Raw genomic sequence first — 20,773 nt, 5'->3', positions numbered from 1 at the left:
GAGGCGAGAGATTTTCTCGAGAGGCAAAGGATAGAGAGCCTAGGGTCAAGGTTAAATTCAATTGACGAGTAAAAGCGCGCAGGCAGCCAATAAACCATGACTTAAACTGTTTGTCGTTTCACTCGGCGGGGCATTTCAACAAAGAGAATTTGTGAATAACAGTCTACCATTGTTGGCAAATCCACCGTAGAGACTTTTCTTGGAAAAGTAAAATAACTCCAGGGTGCAATCAGTTGCTTAGAAACTTGCGGAAGAAAACTTGGTTAAGTCCACTCAAGCAAACCCATCATCAACCGACACTTGTTCCCTGATTAAAAGTTGGATTATAAAAGAAAAAACTGCACTTTTGGACCTTGATATTTTTTTTTACGCCAATTTAACTGCTGTTTTAATTTAGTTTGTGTGACCAATTTCAGCTTTGATTGAATTTCGGCGATTAGTGATAGGCACGCAAAGCGCGCACGAGCTTTTTCATAGGGAGTATGGAATGTGGGACGGTCTGACTTGGAACGATCTGACCCTGTACAGTCAGATTGTTCCACAAAAACAGTCGGATCGTTTCACTTTTAAAATGAGTTTGAGAAATGTTGCCTGTTACCTCTGTTTCAAAACGAGTCCTCATGCAAAACTGACTTTGATTTGCATGAAAATAACTTCCAGATGAACGCGTTTTCATAACAATGGTTTTGCGGCCTGGTTTTGCACGTTTCGTCTTGAGACAGAGGCAAAGCGCAAATCGGAAATAGCCTATTTACTTTACAAGTCGTCTGCTGCCGACTGCCGCTTCTTTTAAGACGAGTAGCACTGGGTACAAGAATGTATCTGGGAGTCCAGCACCCGCGCGCCCGCGAAATTGGAAATACATGAAGTACCGACTAAAGTACCAAAGATGGCGGAGGAAACCAGCTCAGTTTCCAAGGTTTATAGCCCTTTAATTCAGATTTCTAGGTACTTAATTAAATTAGAAATTGTTCTAACCTGTGCTTAAATGTTTGAAACTTTAGGGCTGCTTTCTAATCAAGAAATCGGTGCCGCATTCTCCAAGAAAAAGAGTGGCAGGTTTGTTAATTGTAGAAGCTCACTTTAGTATCATGTTCACTGACATCGACGTGTTTAGCTTTAGCCAATTTTTATATAAATATCTGTTGTTACGGTTAACCATCTCACGCTTTGGCTAAGAAACACTCAGTGTTTCTGGAGTGCGAATGAGGTGCGTACTTTGTACAAGCAAGAGCCAAATCAGAGCAAGAATCCTTATAGATTTTTTATAGTCAGAAGTTAATAGATAAAATGTAAAATGTTATAATCTTGCTGCGACTCTGATGTCTATCAGTTGCTAATATCTAGACCAGTGGTACGCAATGAAAAGCATAATTTTGAACAATTTAGGTTGAGTTTTAAGATATCAATTAAATTTCTTAAAATATCAACTGAACCTTGCACTACAGGTACAGACATCCCATGCTCTCCTATCATTTGCCTGGGCTACTTGTGTAACAGCTTGAATTTTTTCTTAACAGAGGAATACTTTCCAGAGGTTACTGGAGAAAGTGCAGCCCATCGTAAACAGAGATATACAAACTATAAAGAGTGTTGGGATTCTATGAAAAGTGAGATTGAGGTAACCATGAAAATTGATGAAAGGCTTGAGGTGGAAAAAAGGTTTAACTTATCAATGTAGAAATGAAAGAAATAATATGACTTTAGAACTACACATACTTATTAACCAAGAGTGAGGTCTTACTGCGAAAATGTCAAACTGAGACCCTTTGGTATTGACCAAGTGACAAATACGGCATACGACAAGGCTGAGGCTTGAGATTTTCCTATTAAGACCGAACATTGTAGGTGCTACAAGCCATGCATGTAATAAACATTAATAAGTAAACTTGTATAGATCCTTAAAAAGTGTTAATGTCAACCCTGAAAAAAAGATGTCAATTACGTTTTGTTTTACCTAAAGGACTTGCAGTCTCAGATGAACAGTAAAATATTTTCCGACCTTCTTGAGTTCATGAAGAGTGCGCACAAGATCAAATCCTCGGAGATTGAAAGGACCTCTGTCATACAGGAAATACCTACAGCTGCACTCATCACAGGTAAGCAAGTGTAAATTCCCATTAGTCAGTAGAAATTAGATCCTAAAATTTTACTCTCAGGGTGGTTTTCAATTGGGTGTTTAAAGTAATCAGGCAATTACTTTGCTTTTGGTTTTACTAAAGGTTTGAGATTGGCTGACCAGTCTAATTGGTAAGTAATTGGGTTGGTTTTAGTTTTATGACACTCAATTGAAAACCACTCTATTATATGGCTTGTGTTTTTAACTAATATAATGCATGCTCTGCTTGGCTTACTCTAGGGCATTACTCTCCCATAATGTCCTTGGGCTGATCAGGGGCTTGCAAAGGCAAAGCACAGGCCATATAATAAACAAGTTAATAACCTCAAAGGTTTTATCTTTACAGGAAAATCTCAAACCTCGGCCTTGCTGTATTAACTTTGTTATCATTCAGTGAATGCAGCATGTTCTCAGTTTGAGATTTTCCCATAAAGATGTCCTTGGTTAATAAGTGGTTATTAAAAGGAATCAAAAGGTTATTTAGGATAGACAGAAGAGGAATAAGTCAAGTCAAGGCTCATAGTTATTTATTTGATGTAACGCCATTGAAACATACATGTGTGAAATTATGTTCCTTGTTTTCATATAGTTCTATGGAAATTTTTTTTTCATATAGTTCTATGGAAAGTTTTAGAGAGCTCAATATCACAATGAAAGCACTCCTTTTATAGCTAACATTGCTTACATATTTAGCTGCAAGTTGGAACAGCTATGATCTTTTCCTTTATTGCACTTGAAAAACATAAATATTGACATGCGTTATATTTTGCAGGGGTGAACATGCCAGATCATGATGTTATATTCTCTCAGCTAGCCACAGAACTTAACAATCAAATTACTCCTTTTGTTGCCTTGCTGCGGTCTAAAGATTGTACAGGTTCAGTTCACTTTTCCTATAATCCCCTATTACTTGTTTCTCTTTTCTTAGCTGCAACTGGGGTGAGAGAAAGTTTTAGAATGCAGGAGGTGTCACGACTCATTATTTTCAGAGCACTAACAATACAGACTGAGTATAAATAGGAAGTTCTAGATATCCATTATCTCACTTGGCAATAAATTTTGTTCTTGTCAGTTATGAAAACAACCATGAAAAATGTGATATCACAGTTCCTTGGTCATAATGTGCAGGTAAGCTTACAAAAGGCTTAATGCATTAATCTATGTGTTCTTTTCCAGATATGCATGACATGCCAGGGCTGTTAAATTTTGACTGCTGCCCTTAAAAAGTGTTAGTTGTCTGTGGCATAAAATGAAAACATTATAACAGGAGCTCAGTTACAGTATTTTGAGTTATTAGCTTTATTAGCTTTAAATTGAAGGAAACCTGAAAAAAAGTGTTAGTTGTCTGCGGCATAAAATGAAAACATTATAACAGGAGCTCAGTTACAGTATTTTGAGTTATTAGCTTTAAATTGAAGGAAACCTGAAAATAGTTATTTGCTAAGATGGGAAAATGCCAACTAGATACTAATAAACCATAGTAAGTAAGTAAGGAACAAGGATAGTTATGGATGGAAAAGATTGACACAGGGTACAAACAGTGGACTTGAAAAATTTAGGCTTAACTTTTCAAGGAGCGCAAACCATGGCATAGCTCCTTTAAATGAGTATGACTCCTAACGTCACCCAATATTAATGAAGTAGATAATCTCTCGTGGATGGTTTTCTGCTCAGCGTGCCATAAATAATTGATAGCCTACCCTATGGAGTTCCCTTACTACTGGCTAATTTAAATGAAAAAGTTTGCCATTACAACCGTAACGATCGAAAATGCATCATTTTGTTGTATTTCCAAATAAACTAATATTTGCTACTTCACAGTGTGGACCTTGCTGGCATATGATCCCTAAACCTGATCCATTTAAGAGTTAAATGTTACATGATTGGAAGACAGTCTTGACATGATAATTTCTTTCCAAGGACGAAGACGATCCTGGCCCTTCTGAGCAAGCAAAGAAGATCAGTAGTTTTACTATGCCTGTGCTTTGCCACTGGTACAAGAAAATGACCAAGGTTTGTCAAACGTTTCAAAGCTTTATTTACTTGTTGAAAAGTATGTTGGACTACAAATTGCTGTTTACAGCTGACTGCAGTTCACCTCTTTGATTTAACAGCCACTGAAATAATTTTTATGTTCATTCCTTTCAGCTTGATGGCTCCAAAAGAAGACGCAGCACAAAACATTCTCAATACTCAGGTGAATTTATTCTTCTAGCCTATGTTTGAAAGTTTTAGTTGACTCTTCAGTATTAAATGTTTATGGAAGGCACTTGCCTCAGACCACCCCAACTGGCAGAACTGCCTCTGCAGAGAAGAAGCAAGAGATGCGCAACGCCAGTGCAGCAAGCATCCAGCACCTCATGCCCACCCACGTTTGCCCAACCTGTGGGAGAGGGCTCCATGCCTGGGTTGGCCTCAACAGCCACCTCTGGACACCTTGTACCTGGTCATCCAGCAACTGATGTCATGGTCATCTTCCGTTCCGAAGGACAAACAACATTAAATGTCTCTTAGTAAATAAATTATCTAATTATACTAAATCATTATACTAAATCAGTTTTGACAGCAGTATTTTTCAATTCCAGATCGTCCTCCTTTGGTGATTATTTTTGAGGACTTTGAAGGTTTCCTTCCGGCTGTTGTTCAAAATTTTGTGACAATTTGTAGGTATGCTCAATATAAGATTTCAAGGACAATCAGTATGGAATTCCATCAATGAATGCAAAATATATATTATGCATTCGTCCACAATAGGTCAGAGAATGAAAAGTGAAAACCTTTGACTGTGCTCTTTGTGAGTGTCAAAGAGACTTAAGAATGAATAACTGACGTTTTATTAATATCTTTCATGCTTGCAAGTCCCACACATGGAATACATGGTACTTTTTTACACTTTGTGGCTTGCATTGTGTAGTTGTTGTAGAATTCTTTTTCTCTTGATGTAAACATTATTGGAGCTGATACTTGTAGCTTGATGTGTAATTTACTCTGACTCTGTCTTCACCGCAGTGAGAAGCTACAACTTCTAGGGGTAAAACTTTATTGACACAACAATAATATTGTCTAGAGCCACAGGTCTGCAATGCATGCAGACTGACTAAACGTATAGTATTATCATAGATCTGTATATTTGCATGAAGAACAATATTATAGATGTTACATTATTTATCTTTCACCATAGCACTTGTTTTATTCAAACTGGCTTAAGATTTCAATTTTTTTTTTTTTTTGCAGCCAATACCTGCATGAACTTCCCTTGGTTTTGGTCTTTGGTATTGCAACAGCAGTGACGACCATTCACAAAGTACTTCCGCATGCTGTTTCTGGCGTGTTGTCTATTGAAAGGTTTCAATCTCAGCCATCTCACATTTGTGTTCTGGAGATCATAAACAAGGTTGCCTATCTTGTGTCTTCTCTGTCCACATTTATGTAAACCCTAATTTATCACAACAACATGACACCATGTTCCATAAAATGATAAGTCCATAATTTTATTTTTACCTAATTTATTTGTGTTAGGTGTTGATGACTGCCAAGTTTCCTGTCAAGCTTGGAGCAAGAGTGTTTAGATTTCTGTATGAGAACTTTCTGTTCCATGATTTCTCACTACAAAACTTTGCCAGAGGGCTTCAGGTATTATTCCACTTTTTGAATAGATAAGGATGGAAATCCATTTTTCTTAGTTGAAAATTGTCAAAAGATCTTTGCTGATCCCATAAGAATCTTTAAATTCTAAAATTTTTGATTTTGACAAATTCATAACAAAGATCTTAGAGATCCTTAATTGCCATGTCAAGGTCATCAAATGTCTTCTAAAGATAATGATACTTAAAGATCTTTATCTTAAAAGATCTTTGTCGGGACAATGGCAGGACTTTTATATCTTCTGAATCACTTGTAAGCTAAATGTTAAATGAAATAAATAAGTGACCTTCATTTATGCTTGGCCAGTGTTTTAAACCAAAGGCTAGTGGGGCCAAGCAAATTAAACATAACAAGGTCAAAAACCCAATTTGTCAGGATGCAAACAGTTGGCTAATAAATGAAACTGTAGAGTTGAACTTGGGTTTACTATGAAAGAACTCCAGCTAGTGGTCAGAGTGGGACCTAAACCTGTGACCTGGAGATTGCAGGTCACACTGCCTCTCTGTGGTGTGCCCGGACCTCCTGCTCTGAAAACTATTCTCTGTCGCTTTGATTTTAAGCCGTGTTTTGTTATTTCTCTCTTTTAGTTTTGCTTGATGGAGCATTATTTTGAAAGTCCTTTAAGTGTGCTTTGCTGCATGTCATCAGAGGACAGAGAGGGTATTCTGGACAAAATGAGTCACAAACAGGTGGAGATGTTGAGGAAAACAATGTCTTTCCGCAGGTAAGGTGCCTTACTTTGTGAGCTTGCTGGATGATCTTGTATTTTTTCACTGCTGGAGCTCATTACATTTTCTCCAAACAAGGTTGATTTTGTGTGGCTTGAAGATATTTTTAGAATTCATGATCTGTTATAGATTAGATTTTCACTTAAGGTAAATAGATCTAGGAAGTTTCACGCAAGACTGACAGAAATGTTTTTCATCAAACCTTTTAGTCTAGTTTTTTTTTGTTGGATTTTAATACCTTAAAACTTCACCTGCATTACTTCACAAAAATGTTCCCATAGAAATTGTCAGAACTTTACCAACCGTAAGACAGCTGTGCCAGGTTGAAGATCCAGAAAAGTCTTTTCTAAAATTATCATTTATGACAAGTAATTTGGTCTCATGTAAAATGGCAGGTGAAGTCATTACACTCATTGCTAATGGCAACTTTGATACAATTTGCCTTAGTTGAAACTGTTAGCTTTCCCCAGTACACCTGCAAAGATACTTTTTCTTTCTGTCTTGTTTAAGGTGGTAATCTAGTTGCTGAAATATACTCTGATTGAGCCACCTTTCACTGAAGCAAGTGTAACTAACTTAAACTAATTAGAAACTGTTTTGTTAGAGTGGTTTTCAATTGAGAATAATTAAGAATAATTCATAATATTTAATAATTGTGGGAGGCGCAGTGGCCTCATGGTTAGTGTGCTCTTTTCCAGATTGAGTGGTGCGGGTTCGAGCCCTGGCCGGGGACATTGTGTTGTGTTCTTGGGCAAGACACTTTACTCTCACAGTACCTCTCTCCACCCAGGTGTATAAATGGGTACCAGTGAATTTAATGCTGGGGGTAGCCCTGTGATGGACTAGCATCCCATCCAGGGGGGAGGAGAAATACTCCTAGTCGCTTCATGTTACAGAAACCGGGAGAAGCTTCGGCCTGGTGGGCACTTGGCTCGTATGTAGACTTAACCTTACCTTACCATAATAATAATAAATAATTCAATTATTGAAAACCACTCCAAGGTTGTGAGATAAAGTGTGTTGCATCTCATCATGTCTGTTTACTGTAGATATGTTGAAGGTGAACCACCCTCAAAGCAAACTCAGCTGTTATTGGATGATTCATTCACAAAGGTTAGATGCATGTACTTGGAAATTAAAGTAGTATAGTAGGTGACAATTTAGACCCATTTCAGGACAGTGCCGTTAAAATATTGTTTGGAGGTGAGTCAGGGATGTCTAATTCGTGGCTGACTTCTTTGCCTCATTTATGTTAACATTGGACGTATAAATCTGTTACAGAGAAGGGAAAAGGCAAACTTAAAGCCCTAAATCCAAGTTGCTTCTCAGAAAGGCATCTGATGCTCTAAGAATCTGGCTTTAGAATCCTGCTGATTAAGTGTCATTTTGGCAGCATGTCTTACATTTTTCATTTGCATGGCCCTTACAACAACAACAACAACAACACCAACAACAGCAATGACAGTTGTTACAACAACACCAACAACACCAACAACAACACCAGCAACAGCAATGATAGTTGTTTCTCAGATCAATAGTGTTCTCTCTATGAGTAATGTGCAATATGAAACCATACATGTATCCACTCAGTCTCAGTTCTGAGATTATTCAAACCTGTAGGTAACCTTTTAAACGTTTTTATACTGATCTAATTTGTTTATGTACTTCTTAAAGGATGTAATAGCTGAGCTGCTGGATGATCTTGATAAAAATCATTGGTGTTTCTTCCCAGTTCTGCAGTGTCTTCATGTCCTCACCTGCAATCTCCCACAACATCCTCTTGGAAAGAAGGTTATTAACGCAATATCATGTCAAGGTCTTAGTCTAGAAATCAATTTTTTTTTCTGACAAGTACTGAAATTTTCGTGGTCTATTCATTTCCCAACCAATATTAGAAGACCCCTTTGAATGCCAATTCAATCTGACTCTTTGGTTGGCATGGTAAAATGTTAGGGATCAGTTAAACTTATTGTGCTTTTACCTTACAGCTAGTGTCAGTAAATGTTTTGATATGCTTATTTGCTTTCTTGATCCCATTAGCCCAGTGATGTTTATGAAAACGGTCTTTCAAGTAACATCTATGACCAGGATGCGTATAAGGAGGCTATGTCTTTGCTTAGGTATATTTATTTTATATGTCTTGATGCTCTAGAATCAATGGTCAGCAGATCCACAGATCACATCAAGAGATTTGAGCAAAATGTGCAACCACACCTTGCAAATGAAGGCAGACAGAAATTCAAAGTTCTGGGAAAACCAGATCTTACTAGCATTTTCTGTGTTACTGACACATAGTAGAAATGAAAAAAAAAAAAAAGAAAGAAACAACATAAGGGTTGTCACTTTTAACTTCCTGACTGTTGTCTGGCTTGTCTTTTAAAAAAATTTCATCAACATTGATGGATCAAATATATTAACTAGTAGTAATCAGAGATTATGAGAGTGCGTTCGACGCTCTCACCTTAATATATAATTATATGTCGTAAATAAATGATTTCACTAGCTGACTTTCAACCTTTGTCTATTGCTAAAATCAACATTTTTCAGCAGCAACCGAGGTTTTACAGTCAGATATGCATAGTGTCAAAGTCCATGCTAGTGAAGAGGTCACGATTTGTTGATACCTTGCGTGACGCTGCCAGTTTCTGTAGTCTCTCAAGTTTCACAGAATATTTAAATTACGTACATTATTCTAAGCTAGCATTTGCAGTCGCGTGCTTGTTTTGCGACTAATTCGAGTATTTCCCCTGATGAATATAGTAGTCTTATGGATCTTGCCTTCAGAGTACTTTTCCACCGATTCCAAACAATAAAATTTCGAGCGGATAAAGACTGAGCTATCTGTCGCGTCTGGAACTAATCAACAAATGCAATCACAATGTAGCTGTTCCCACGGTTATCATCCCTGAGCCAAGTCATGTTAATAAACAGGGACAATTCTCTCCAATTGCGGTAAATGCTGCTGTCGAAGCGTTTAAATTCGCCAAAATTTAACGCTGTGAGTACATAATAGCGAGGCGTATGGCGACTGAATGGAATGAAGTCAAAAAAGATCCGTCGGAAAGACGAGCTCACACGGCCTGCTCACATACTGACATGTTTGCCACATGTCTTATCACATGTCTAAGCATTAAATGGTACCAGTTTACTGGCCGTGACATGCCCCTGCAAAAATCAAGCGGGGTGGCCATTTTGGTGTCCTTACAGGAATGTGGTTTTTTTCGGCCTAGAACCGTGCACAGGGTGACCAACTCTGAAAAGCCACAGGTCAAAATTAGGTTTGCGTTCCACTTCGTCGAACGCAGTAAGTTAGAATATACTTATATAATGACAAAATTGATGAAAAAAATTCTCATTTCCATTGTATGCTGATAAGATTTTCTTGTGTTACATATCTTTACTGTTTACAGGCTTTGGAAGAGTTTTGAGTGATAACTGGTGAATGATGCTTCTTTATTAAATTCAATTTTTTTATTTCCAGAGTTTATTCTAGGGATGAACTTCTTCTGCATCTTCAGAACTGTGTCGATGTGTTGGGAAATGCTTTAGACAGTCCTGTAACCGAAAGGTTAGTCGGTGCTTTTAGTCATTGTGCTTTGGATAAGCGAAGTCGGTCAGTAATGTTTCACTTACAGCCTGTTGTGTCTTACTTCTAGTCATTGCCAAGTGCTCAAGGAATCAAGAGATATCATCACTGGACTTCTTAGGCAGTTTGATAACCTTAGTGGTAAAGTAAAATATCCCTGACTAGTCTTACAAGAAGAAATTCGTAGCATTATGTATTGTGGCCACCACATAAATAAGTTATGAATGCTAACAAAATAGAAGCTGCATTAATTTTACCACACCAAGTCAAGAGACACAGCTGCCATGGAAAATCCCTAAGCTAAGTATAGTCCTTAGATGGAAACCCTTGTCAGAGGTCTCTAGGAACATTCCCACATGTATAGGAGGGCCCTAGATCCAGTCCTCATGGTCAATTCCTTATGGGAGGTCCATTAATAGGATCCTTATGTTGAATCCCTATAGCAGATCCCTAACCAGAGTCCCTGTAGTCAAACTATTAATATTATTCTGTATGGTCCTTGTGAGAGCTTCTTGGAAGTAGTCTGAGTTAAGGGAGGTCTCTGCAAATTTGGGGAGTTTAAACTGTGAAGTAATATGTGTACCTTTGTCATATTTAGTATGCAAAAATGACATTATAATAATCTTTGTGTGTTACTTACAGGAATTCAAGAGACTCAGGAACAGAGTTCAACTTCAACTCAGAGAGAAGCTCTCTCATCTGTTACAAATAGATTTGAGCTGCAAGAGGTACTTCAAATGTTTGGCACATTGTGCTCAAACGTTTCTTTGTTAAATTTTCCGACTGATAGCTGAGAATATTGTATACAGCACAGTATTGTTCTTCATGTCTGACTCAACTTCGTTCTCTGTCTCTCTCCCTTCCTCTTTCTCTTTACCTCTTCATGTCCTACACTGTTTCTTCTTTCCTCCATGCCCTAGTATTGTGGCCATTATTTATTTTATATTTATAACAGCGACTTATGAGTGCAGCAAAGCAGAAAAGGAAAGAATCTCCTTATGATAAGCTGCGTCAAAAAACAGTTGACACTTTGGATGAGATGTTCAGGTAACAAAATACTTAACAGTACTCCACTGTATGGGTCATATTCTACGAGTTCACAATTGCTTGGGTCCTGGTAAACATTTTTTCGTAAAGCTTGGCAGGTTTGGGTCCCCAAATTTCCATGAGTTTGAAATGGATTCTTGCAAAACTTCGGAGATTTTACTAAATTCAGCACAATAAATTGATCTACGGAGCTGGTTTTTTGTTTTTATAAAAAAAAATGAAAACTTGTTCATATTGTGTGACATTGTCAAAGTGGTCCATTAACACAAAAGCAGAAGCGTATGGGTTATATGCTTCTGCACAAAAGTTACAAGTTTTCTGCATATCACCCTATTTCATCTCTTTCCTTGGGTTATGCCTGGTAGTAATTTTTTGGAGTGCTGGTCATGCAAGACATGTTAGCTCACACATTTGTCACTTCTCTCATCATAACTGCTGTATTATTTTTCTTTCTTACTTATCAGGAAGTTCTTGACTTGTCCACGTAATATGCCTCTGTATGAAGTTATGTACTATGACAATGTGCAAGAGATAAGAAAGGTTTGTACACAGCTCATTTAAGGTTACAATTTATTCTATAAGTTACTAGATAAAGTAAATCAACTTAAATGCTTGTACTGGTATAATACAGTGCAACCCATTTTTAAGTTATATCTGGTGTTTGGTATCACTCACTCATCCTCTTTACTCCTGTGAGTGGAGCATAAGACTGCCCAGCAATGTCTTCAATCCATCAGGGTCTTTAGCTTGCTGTTCCACCTCATTCCAGCTAGTCCAGCCCAGGTCTTTGCACTTAGCTTCAACAGTCTTATACTATGTGCAGTCCCTCTTTCGCTTAGTTAGTCCTGTGTGGCACAAAAGAAAACCGCAAGAAAAAAATGGACCAAGCAAAAGAGAGACTACTTGTAACTAGTCTATGGCAGTACGAGACACTTGTATATATACAAATTTTTATGCTACCATTGGGTTGAATTAGTTATTACAAAATGACCTCTTTTTTGGGAGGCAGCTGTCAATATTAATTTTGCTAGTCTCTCTCTCAGAGTACAGTGTTATTTTGTCATTTCTAGCACTTGGTTGGGATGCCTCGTGTCGCTATTCAAACAGCCCTTAGTAATCCACAGCATTACCTTCAAGTGAGTACTGCACTACGAGTTAGGTAGTCTGCAAGCAGGCGCACGTTTGTTTCACCAGACCTCTCCTGTCAGATCACTTCACTCACTGACTCACTCTTCACTGCTCTCTTGTGTTACTCAAAGGCGAACCTGCTTGCAGGTTATGAGTTAGGATCCTTGCTTTTTTGGTATGTGATACAGAAGGACAATGAATGAAGACATAGATAGTGGTTTCCTCCCTGGAACTGCTGGAAGTATTTCTTAAACTTCCTGAACAGTGGTTGTCTTCTGTTGCTTCTTGAGATGTTAAACTTGATATTTGATTGTAGCACCCCATGACTTTCCATAGGCTTTAGAAGTGAGATAATGCCAAACCAAATGCAAATTTGTTCAATCTGGGCTGATATCTTCCCCTTAGGTAACAACTGAACATTATGTAACCTCTGGATAGTGTTTTCATAGATGTAAACAAAAAGTACCCACCTAAATTGCTGTCATATTTTTATCACTTGTACACTGCAATCCAAAGAACACTTGATCATTTCAGTATCTTAGATTTATCCCCCACACCAGATAGCCTCTCATTCTCACTGATTTTCAATTTAGTGTGAGTGTTGTCAGACAGATGTTGGAACAGTTCAAGACACTTTACCAGACATTTGCATAGCTTACAAACTTCACTGGGAGTGCGGCAGACTAATAAACCTCTATGACTGGCTCCAGGTTTGAAGCACGTTTTTGGTTGTCCTGTGAAAGCGGTCATTTTCCTTTTCACTATCAGTAATCAATTCTTTCAATTTTTATCATTTACATGTAGGTCAGTCCTTGAATTGTTAAATTTTCTGTATCTTATGCACAATCGTGATCTTGCTGCACATTCGTACACACTGTTGGTTTCATGTCAACTTGGCTCTTCTTTTTTTCAGGCCTTCACATCTGTTTTGGAGCCTCCACTAGCACATCAGTCTCCAAAGGGCTCGCCAAAGAAGAAACAGAAAACAAATGAACAACTTCAGTATCCTTCTCATTAAGTTGTTTCAAATATCTTCTGTAATAATTATTTTATTGATCAGAAAAAATGGTAGAAATAGTCAAGTGTTGTCTGTTGATCTGTGACAGTCTGTCAGTTATAAAGGATTTCTTTGGTGGTGTTAAGAAACAAGCCTATTACCTCCTTTCATGTTTCATTTGTCAGTTAATTATTGATCAAACCAGGATTCTTCAGAAAAAATCACTCACTCCTACAATCTCGCCATAAAGGAGAACACAAGACTTGCAGGTTACATGTTGTGTCAGTTCTACCTTAACTCAACCTGCAGTGCTCGTTTTATCCAGGCTGTATCAGAACTTCAGTTTCTTGGATTCATCAAGTCAACAAGACAGAAAACTGATCATGTTCAGAGGCTTACTTGGGGTGCATGTTGACGGCAATGGCTAAAACTGAACCACAATTTCACGCCACTTAGCAACGTTCATGGAATGTAATTTATTTGTGTTCACTGAGAATACTGTTGTGTTGCAACATGAGTCCTTAAAACTGATACTGGCCCATGGAAAATATTGCATTCTTTGACAACAACACAACATGGAGGCACGTGTTTTGGGACTGCTGATCCTAAGAAGCAAGCCAAAGTCAAAAAATGGATGACAGATATTAGACTTAACATAATATTAAATCGTCTTGATGAGGACTGGAAGAGACAAGACTCCTACAGACAAGGGAAAAGAAAATATTTTACATACTTTCCTTCTGATATTTCAAAATATGCCTAGACTTGATCTGTACATTATTGACAAAGTTTGCTGGAGGATGTCAGCAAGACTATGCCATTTTTTTATGGTGCATGTTGTTTCAGAAACTTAAATTTTTAAAACCCATTAAGCCTGGGAGAACAACCATGGTGCTTGCAAACTTCTTCTTCTGGAGACAAAGCAATAAAAGCTTGACTTTTTTCAGTTGCTGGTAAAATTGACCTTTGGTATAGTGAATCTTTCTATGGGTCATTTTTCCATGGATTATGTCTTGTTTTTCACCCTGAAAGTACAAGTGCGAAGCTGATTACCAAATATTATGTTTACTTATTTATTGGACCATTTCCATGTAATGTGCTTTTACATGTTGCTATTTAAAGTTTAATTAATGAACATTATACTACAGTACTAGTATTCCGTTAGCCTTAAATGAAAAAAAAAAAACTGTGAAATGATAAGCAAAGAATCTTTGAAGAAAGAAAGTTTGTACAAATTAAACTGATTTGAAGAATAATTGATACAAATAAATATTTTGGTAGAAAAACATACTATAAAGCTGGTTGTATGAGCACACTTTTCTTTATGCCATGATGTTCTGGTATTATTAAATGAGCAACACAAATGGGCCAGGGGGATGAGAAAATGAACGTGGGAAAGATTTAATGTAGAAGGTCTTTAAAACAACACTTCGCTCACATGCTCATCTTCACTTTCTCTCCCCAGTCCACTCTTATCTTTTTGTTGTCATACATATTAAATTCGTTTCTCTCACAAGCTGTGAACCTGCGAAAAATTAAATTGGACTCCGTTTCCCAGTGCAAATCAATAATGGAGCTTTCCAGTAGTATCTTACAGTCAAGCATTCTTGTATATTTCCTCAATGTTAATTTTCTAGACTGTGTAACCTTATCTAACATTGTAACCTCTTCTCCAGAAAACAATATTTCATTCTGCGAGAACCATAAGAGGTCAAGTTGTCGAGTTACATGTTCACTTTTTGACAATTCATTTGACATGTCTGCTTTACACAGTTCTTGAAATTTGATTTGCTAGTTGTCAAAAAAGATGTCCAAAAATTGTCAAAAATGTATTGATCACAAACTTTGTCAAGTGGCAACATATGGCAGTCACTGCCATAAATTACGTGTGCCAGTCAGCACATTCAGAATAGACACATGTCACTAGATTAATCAGGTTTCAGTTCATCCTAGTTTAATTTTCTTCTGTCTGCTCGTGTTTGTAGAACTCCTTTTGGCAGGTGGCTTCTGAGGAGCAAAAAAGTAGTAAGAGGTTATTATGCAACTTAGTCACAATACCAAGACTTAAAATCTCCTTACATGCACGTACATTTACCTAGCAAGTATTTAGGGTTAAAATGAATGCTTTTTGGAAGATCAGGAGCTTAACTCTCATAGCATCCATACTTGAATCTTTTAAGATAATGTATATATAAGAAAAGAAATGCTCTAGATTATCTGCGTATAAAGTAGAAGTGTTCTAAACCCATCAAGTTTGACATGAAGTGACTGATATATTAATCAAAAGGTTCTGATGATTATGTGATCTGAGGCTCTGATCTGCTGGATTCCTTACCCCTTGCCTATAAAACTTGATTGACCACATTTCCAAACACCTCAACGTTTGCCAAAAATACTCCAGTACACATTTTATTTTCAACTTTCTTCTCAGTGCTTGGAAATGCAGTCACACATGGCCTTGTATGTTTGATAAATTATGTAAACCAGGAAATAAAATTTGTACTGTACATGTACCTGAACATGAAAAGCTCTGGTGTTAAGTCCATCTGCCAAAAGATCATGAAGTTTTGTTGCTTCTTCATGCATTAACGTCAAACTTTGTTTTATACCTAGAAAACAATGTTCTCAAACTCATTTCTAAATACCAATTCATAAAGATTTAAAAACAAACATAGCTGAGATGGTGGTTTGGATATCAGATAATTTGATCTTAATTTGGATAAATTTTTATAACTTTATTTCTCCTTTTTCTCCCTGGTCTATAGCTTTCCCTAGATTCTACATAAACGTTTCATAATTCCCTCCAACATTATAATTTTCAATTTTTTTTTCACGACTGATCCCTAGAATTGGATGCTTTTCTTTTGGAGTTTAAAGAATCTACGGAAGCTGTAAATGAATTTTGACCAAGTGAAAAATGTAATTTGTCACCAAACAGATATTAGCAGAAAAAAAATTCAGATAAGGAAAACGGGTTGGATTACAAAAAAACCTTAGAAAATGTCTATCACCGATCGCAACACGAAGTAGATGTTTAGCAGCTCGTTATAGGGCTACCTTTACAGTTGTGTAGTAAACATGAGAATTTCTATTTACCTCCACTTCCTTCAAAAGCCTTCTCTACTGTATCAATATGTTTCTCAAAGTTGTGAAGCTAAAAAGTTATGATAATAAGAGTTTAGTAACTGGATGGTTGTCTGCAATGGAGTTAGCACAAGTATTTAGATCTCTATCAATGCTGTACTAATTTTGGATCATGCATACTGAGGGTATTGATCCAAAGTCAATCAATACCCTTCATCGATACCCTCAATCAACTCGACTCTTATCCACATCTTGGTTGACAATTGGTCAAGAGTTGACTAATTTGTGATCAATGCGTGAGTTGGTTGACACTTGGCCGACTATTGACTGACTCTTGATTGAGTTTTGATCGAGTGTTAATCGAGATGTCAAACAAGTGTCAATTGAGTGTCGACCAAGCATTGATTGGAATGTTGACCGAGTGTTGATCGAGATGTGTTGATCAAGTGTTGATCGAGGGTTGAGCTTTACTACACGTGATCCTTACTTTTACTAAAATAGTAACATTATAGTTAATTTAATCTTTCTACAGTATAGACCTATACAGTGTTGTTTAGATAAAAGAACATTAATGTTGCAGTTCCTAGGGAGTAATACTTCAAATACCCTGACAAACACAAGCAATAAACAGGCGTTCTATGGTGTAAAGGGGGGAACACTGCTCCACAATCAGCGTGACAGACGAACTTCCATTGCGTGACCAAATGCCAAACTTATCTCCCCAGCGGTTAATTCTGCACTGGATCGGACAAGTCGGTGAGGCCAAAAGCTTGCGCGTCCTAGAAGTGTAACTCTAAACGGCATTACGAGCTGACCTCCAGTCAGCATTGTGCTAGAGTGTAGACAGTTCTCAAGCCTTACTTATCTCCCCAGCACAAAGGAGGCATAAAGGAACGTTAAATAGTGCCACTAAATTAGCGAAAACAAAGCTTGGGGATGTCGGTGCAAGACGTAACCACCACTGATACCTGCGGAGCAGATATTCCCCTAAGCAAAAGAAGTGCCAGCTTAAGAAAAGAGAACGCTGGCCATACGTGGCGCAGCGGACAATAGGACATTTTGAGGTGTATGGATGTACAGTTGGTAACAATCTGAAGACCATCTGCCAAGAACTTTTATTAACCAGTCTGGGAGACCAGCAGCAGCTGCTGTAGAGGCAGTGCCATTGTATGTTAACAGCAGTTAATTTAATCTTTCTACAGTATAGACCTATACAGTGTTGTTTAGATAACAAAAAATAAATAAATATACACTAATTATGTTCTACAATTCTGCAAAAAAATATATAAAGACCAAAAATTGAGAACTTCCATGTTGTTACTGAGCTAGAATAAATAATGGTGGCAACTTTCTGTATACTAGCAAAGGGTTTTCAGTAGCTGAGTATTACAAACATTAGCTCTACAGTGAATCATATGTCACCTGTTCTTGAGCATTATCCAAATCTTTAATTTCCTGCTTCAATGCTGAATTGACATACTTGGCCTGTAAGACAAGTGTTATAATAATAATATTAACAACAACAGAATATAATAAAGAAGTAAACTCAATCAATTTGCATTGGGTGATGTATTTTTTTCTAAAAGTGCTTACTGCTTTGATTTTCTTTTCTAGTTCTTCAAGCTCTTTATCAATCTGTTTTTCATCCTCAACTGTGTACTGATGGTTGCAATGTACCTGAAATAAAATAATACATCAACTACATATTGTCTTGAAAAAACATTCCCTTTCTAACAGCCAAGTTAAACTGTGAGTTATAATGTTACACCATTTGGATTAAGCTTAGTATAGGAAAATTCAATATTATTTTGTTTATATTAGTAGCCCTTTATAAGCAGTAGCACTTTTTGAGGTAAGTCACTTGTCCATGTTTGCCTTTTGTGGCCATAGTAAAGAAGTGCAGCTTGCCACGATTTCCTCCTCCCAATTTATAATTTATAGCTTGGAACTGTAAGATTGTTATGTCAGACAAGTAAGTTTTATACATCAATAGCCCAATACCTAATGAAAATGAGATTAACCTGACGTTAAATAAATTATTTCGTCTTACATGTATCTTTCTATGGGGAAGCAGATTTTAAACTTATCCCAGGTTAGCTAGCTAGTATTCAACCTTTAACTTCCAACTTGTCCACAAAGCAAACCAGGAAAATGTGATTTATCTAGTTGAGGGCATATTAATCACATGACTGTAATACAAGCTACCTCACTATATAGTTATCTCACCTTATCTTCAGGTAATAGAACATTAGCTGGTATCTTGAAGATATTATTCTTTACATAGACCTGAATGGCAGAAAACATATTTGAGCATGCAATATCTGACAAATAAAAATTTATAAAGGGAAAAATGTCAAAAATCTTGTTTTACCTCAAATCTGTCAAAGGCAACATCAATACTCCGGTAAAAATTGTTGGCCATTTTATCACTTTCCTAAATTGAAGTTAAAAAAAAAATTTAATAAAGATTATTAAAACATATACAGTGGAACCCTGCCTTCTGGCCACCCCATTAATGCGGCCACCTTCTTATTACAGCCACTTTATTCTGGCCTGAACAAAGGCTCAGTCAGTCATTTACTGATCATCACCTGGTTAATACGGCCAGATTTTTGTGGCCTGTTGGTGACTGGATTAGCAGGGCTCCTTTGAAGTGAAGCCTTGTTAGCATGATTGGTCTGCAATGCGTGTAGAGAGATCATATTATTGTACACTGCCAAAGGTTATATTTTTTCAAATTTTATAACTGCCAAAAGCAAATTAAAGTAGGTGGGGCAACTACCCTAAAAAAGGTACCAATATGATTATGTTGGTGTCAGTAATACAAAACACTAAGTAAAATATCCAGCAAGATTCTAAATGACATTCCTTGATGACAACTTCTAGAGACAGCTTATTAGATGCTGAGCCCTGCTAACAAATTTGTTCCTGTAGGTCTTGTAGTCTGAAAGCAGTCTAAAATTGGCAAATTTACAATGGCATCCATGGTATCTACATTCACTGGAAAGATTATTTTGGCAAATGGTGGTAACTGAGTCTTAACATTTTTAAAAGTAGGTCTTACCGCCTGGAGTTGCTCTTCTGTTACTGCACTTGACAACAAGGGCTAAGTTAAAGCAGGAAATTGTTAAAAAAAATCCTCAATTCCATGAAAATGTAATGGTAAAATCTGTTCTCAATTAAGAGATCAGAGCTAGAGGCTGACCACGAAAAAGCTTGGAGTATTATAGAAGGGTTACTAACTAAGTGTGAGGTCAAGATAGCTGGATATTGACCAAGTTCTTCTTTTTACATGTTTATGGACTTTGACACTGTCTTGGTCCATAAATATGCAAAAAAAAAAAAAAAAATGAGGCCAATATCTAGCCATCTTGGCCAAACAAGCCTGGTCAATAAAGGATTTGTTAATAATATGGAAAAAGAACGCTATTTTCTTGGGGGACACAGTGGGTAATCACAAGCCGTCATCTGACATGAGTTTGTACAGAGAGTAGGAGCTGAAATATAAGAGTTTGTTGCATCAGCTCTTAATCTTGTATTTAGCTCCTATATCTCCCTCCAAAACTCTTATAGTACGCTTGGGTAACCTTGGCAATGCTTGGGTCTCCTAGGGCCTTCTCCCATTGAAGTGAATGTTTCCTGAGAAAGATGATTGTCAGCAGCGAAAAACGCAACCGTTGATCGATCAGAATTCCCGTGGAGGTGCCGTAAGGCGTAAAATGCAACATCAGATAAGACTATTTGTGCTAACAGAAAGGAGGGATTGCCTCTCTATCGATCTCTGTTTTTGTCTTTAGACCACTTTAGATCAACTTACCTCGCTTTTGAGAATATTTTCCAGTTCTTGAAAGCAGTCAACGACATAATCATTAACTGCATTATACACTGAAGATTAAAACAAATGGTGTTAATAAAGTTTTAACAAGCTTTAAGCTTGGAGCTTCACTTTAAAATTTTGAGCCTTGATTCTAATATTGCTTCAGACAGTTACCGAAAGAAATCATTGCAACTAACCTCCATCTACGAAGGATTCTGGTGTAAATCCGAAGAACTGAGTTTCATATTCGTATTCTGTGGGTTTTGAATCAACTGGCTCCATTCTGCTGGAATTCAAGTTTTACATTTCACGCAAAGACAGTAGAAAGTACGTTGCACTATGATCTGCAGTAGGTCAGCAATGAAAAACTTCCCGCCATAACTATGAACAAAATTTTCGTACGGGAGTAGGGAGAGGTGGTTATTTTATTTTTCAGTCTGATAGTGACATTACAACCGAAAACACTTTTAAAATAGATTTGATAGATTGATAATGCCATATTTTCTTTTAATTCTTTCATTAAATTGCTGTTGCACGCGCAGAAAGAGTTTTCATTCCTGGAAGCTTTCTTTCACTCACTCGCCACCCGTAGGGCTCTGTGGCTACTTCACACAGGGCACTG

General features: G+C 37.2%; 2 protein-coding genes across 4 annotated transcripts; one reads left to right on the top strand and one right to left on the bottom strand.

Annotated features, from left to right (window-relative positions):
• Window positions 1-676: 676 nt before the first annotated feature.
• On the top strand, window positions 677-14,189 carry LOC145491694 (origin recognition complex subunit 3-like). Its single transcript, XM_081470933.1, has 24 exons — window positions 677-919; window positions 1,005-1,059; window positions 1,521-1,621; window positions 1,964-2,099; window positions 2,892-2,996; window positions 3,192-3,247; window positions 4,040-4,132; window positions 4,268-4,316; window positions 4,705-4,786; window positions 5,354-5,513; window positions 5,639-5,752; window positions 6,352-6,488; window positions 7,542-7,605; window positions 8,167-8,283; window positions 8,533-8,612; window positions 9,974-10,060; window positions 10,149-10,219; window positions 10,721-10,806; window positions 11,034-11,125; window positions 11,590-11,665; window positions 12,196-12,261; window positions 12,847-12,963; window positions 13,167-13,255; window positions 13,560-14,189. The coding sequence occupies exons 1-24, from the start codon at window positions 890-892 to the stop codon at window positions 13,663-13,665; spliced, it is 2,169 nt and encodes a 722-aa protein (XP_081327059.1). The 5' UTR covers window positions 677-889; the 3' UTR covers window positions 13,666-14,189.
• A 116-nt stretch (window positions 14,190-14,305) lies between these two features.
• Window positions 14,306-20,750, bottom strand: LOC145491708 (protein MIS12 homolog). Of its 3 annotated transcripts, none has more exons than XM_081470955.1 (10): window positions 20,349-20,748; window positions 20,152-20,219; window positions 19,399-19,440; window positions 18,706-18,768; window positions 18,561-18,620; window positions 17,928-18,011; window positions 17,757-17,819; window positions 16,347-16,404; window positions 15,765-15,859; window positions 14,306-15,254 (listed from the first exon to the last, which is right to left on the bottom strand). In XM_081470955.1, exons 1-10 carry the CDS (start codon window positions 20,431-20,433, stop codon window positions 15,195-15,197), a joined length of 678 nt encoding a protein of 225 aa, XP_081327081.1. In that variant the 5' UTR covers window positions 20,434-20,748; the 3' UTR covers window positions 14,306-15,194. The 3 variants fall into 3 exon arrangements, with proteins under 3 accessions (XP_081327081.1, XP_081327079.1, XP_081327078.1); XM_081470953.1 differs by having other exon boundaries at window positions 14,306-15,257; window positions 20,349-20,738; XM_081470952.1 differs by lacking the exon at window positions 14,306-15,254 and having other exon boundaries at window positions 15,265-15,859; window positions 20,349-20,750.
• Between the last annotated feature and the right edge of the window lie 23 nt (window positions 20,751-20,773).

This window comes from Orbicella franksi, chromosome 7 (genome assembly GCF_964199315.1).
Source record: "Orbicella franksi chromosome 7, jaOrbFran1.1, whole genome shotgun sequence".
Lineage (NCBI taxonomy): Eukaryota > Metazoa > Cnidaria > Anthozoa > Scleractinia > Merulinidae > Orbicella > Orbicella franksi.
This window is presented reverse-complemented; position numbering and strand designations above follow the sequence as displayed.

Bases quoted from the DNA above. Each gene is read 5' to 3' on its own strand.
- LOC145491708 (XM_081470952.1), bottom strand. From the start codon at position 20,433: ATGGAGCCAGTTGATTCAAAACCCACAGAATACGAATATGAAACTCAG. The intron at 19,441-20,151 runs GTAAGTTGATCT...GCTTTAACTTAG, and splicing joins AAAATATTCTCAAAAGCGAG to CCCTTGTTGTCAAGTGCAGT. The intron at 17,820-17,927 runs GTAAGCACTTTT...CTTGTCTTACAG, and splicing joins TAGAAAAGAAAATCAAAGCA to GCCAAGTATGTCAATTCAGC.
- LOC145491694 (XM_081470933.1), top strand. From the start codon at position 890: ATGGCGGAGGAAACCAGCTCAGTTTCCAAG. The intron at 1,622-1,963 runs GTAACCATGAAA...TTTTACCTAAAG, and splicing joins CTATGAAAAGTGAGATTGAG to GACTTGCAGTCTCAGATGAA. The intron at 8,284-8,532 runs GTTATTAACGCA...TGATCCCATTAG, and splicing joins AACATCCTCTTGGAAAGAAG to CCCAGTGATGTTTATGAAAA.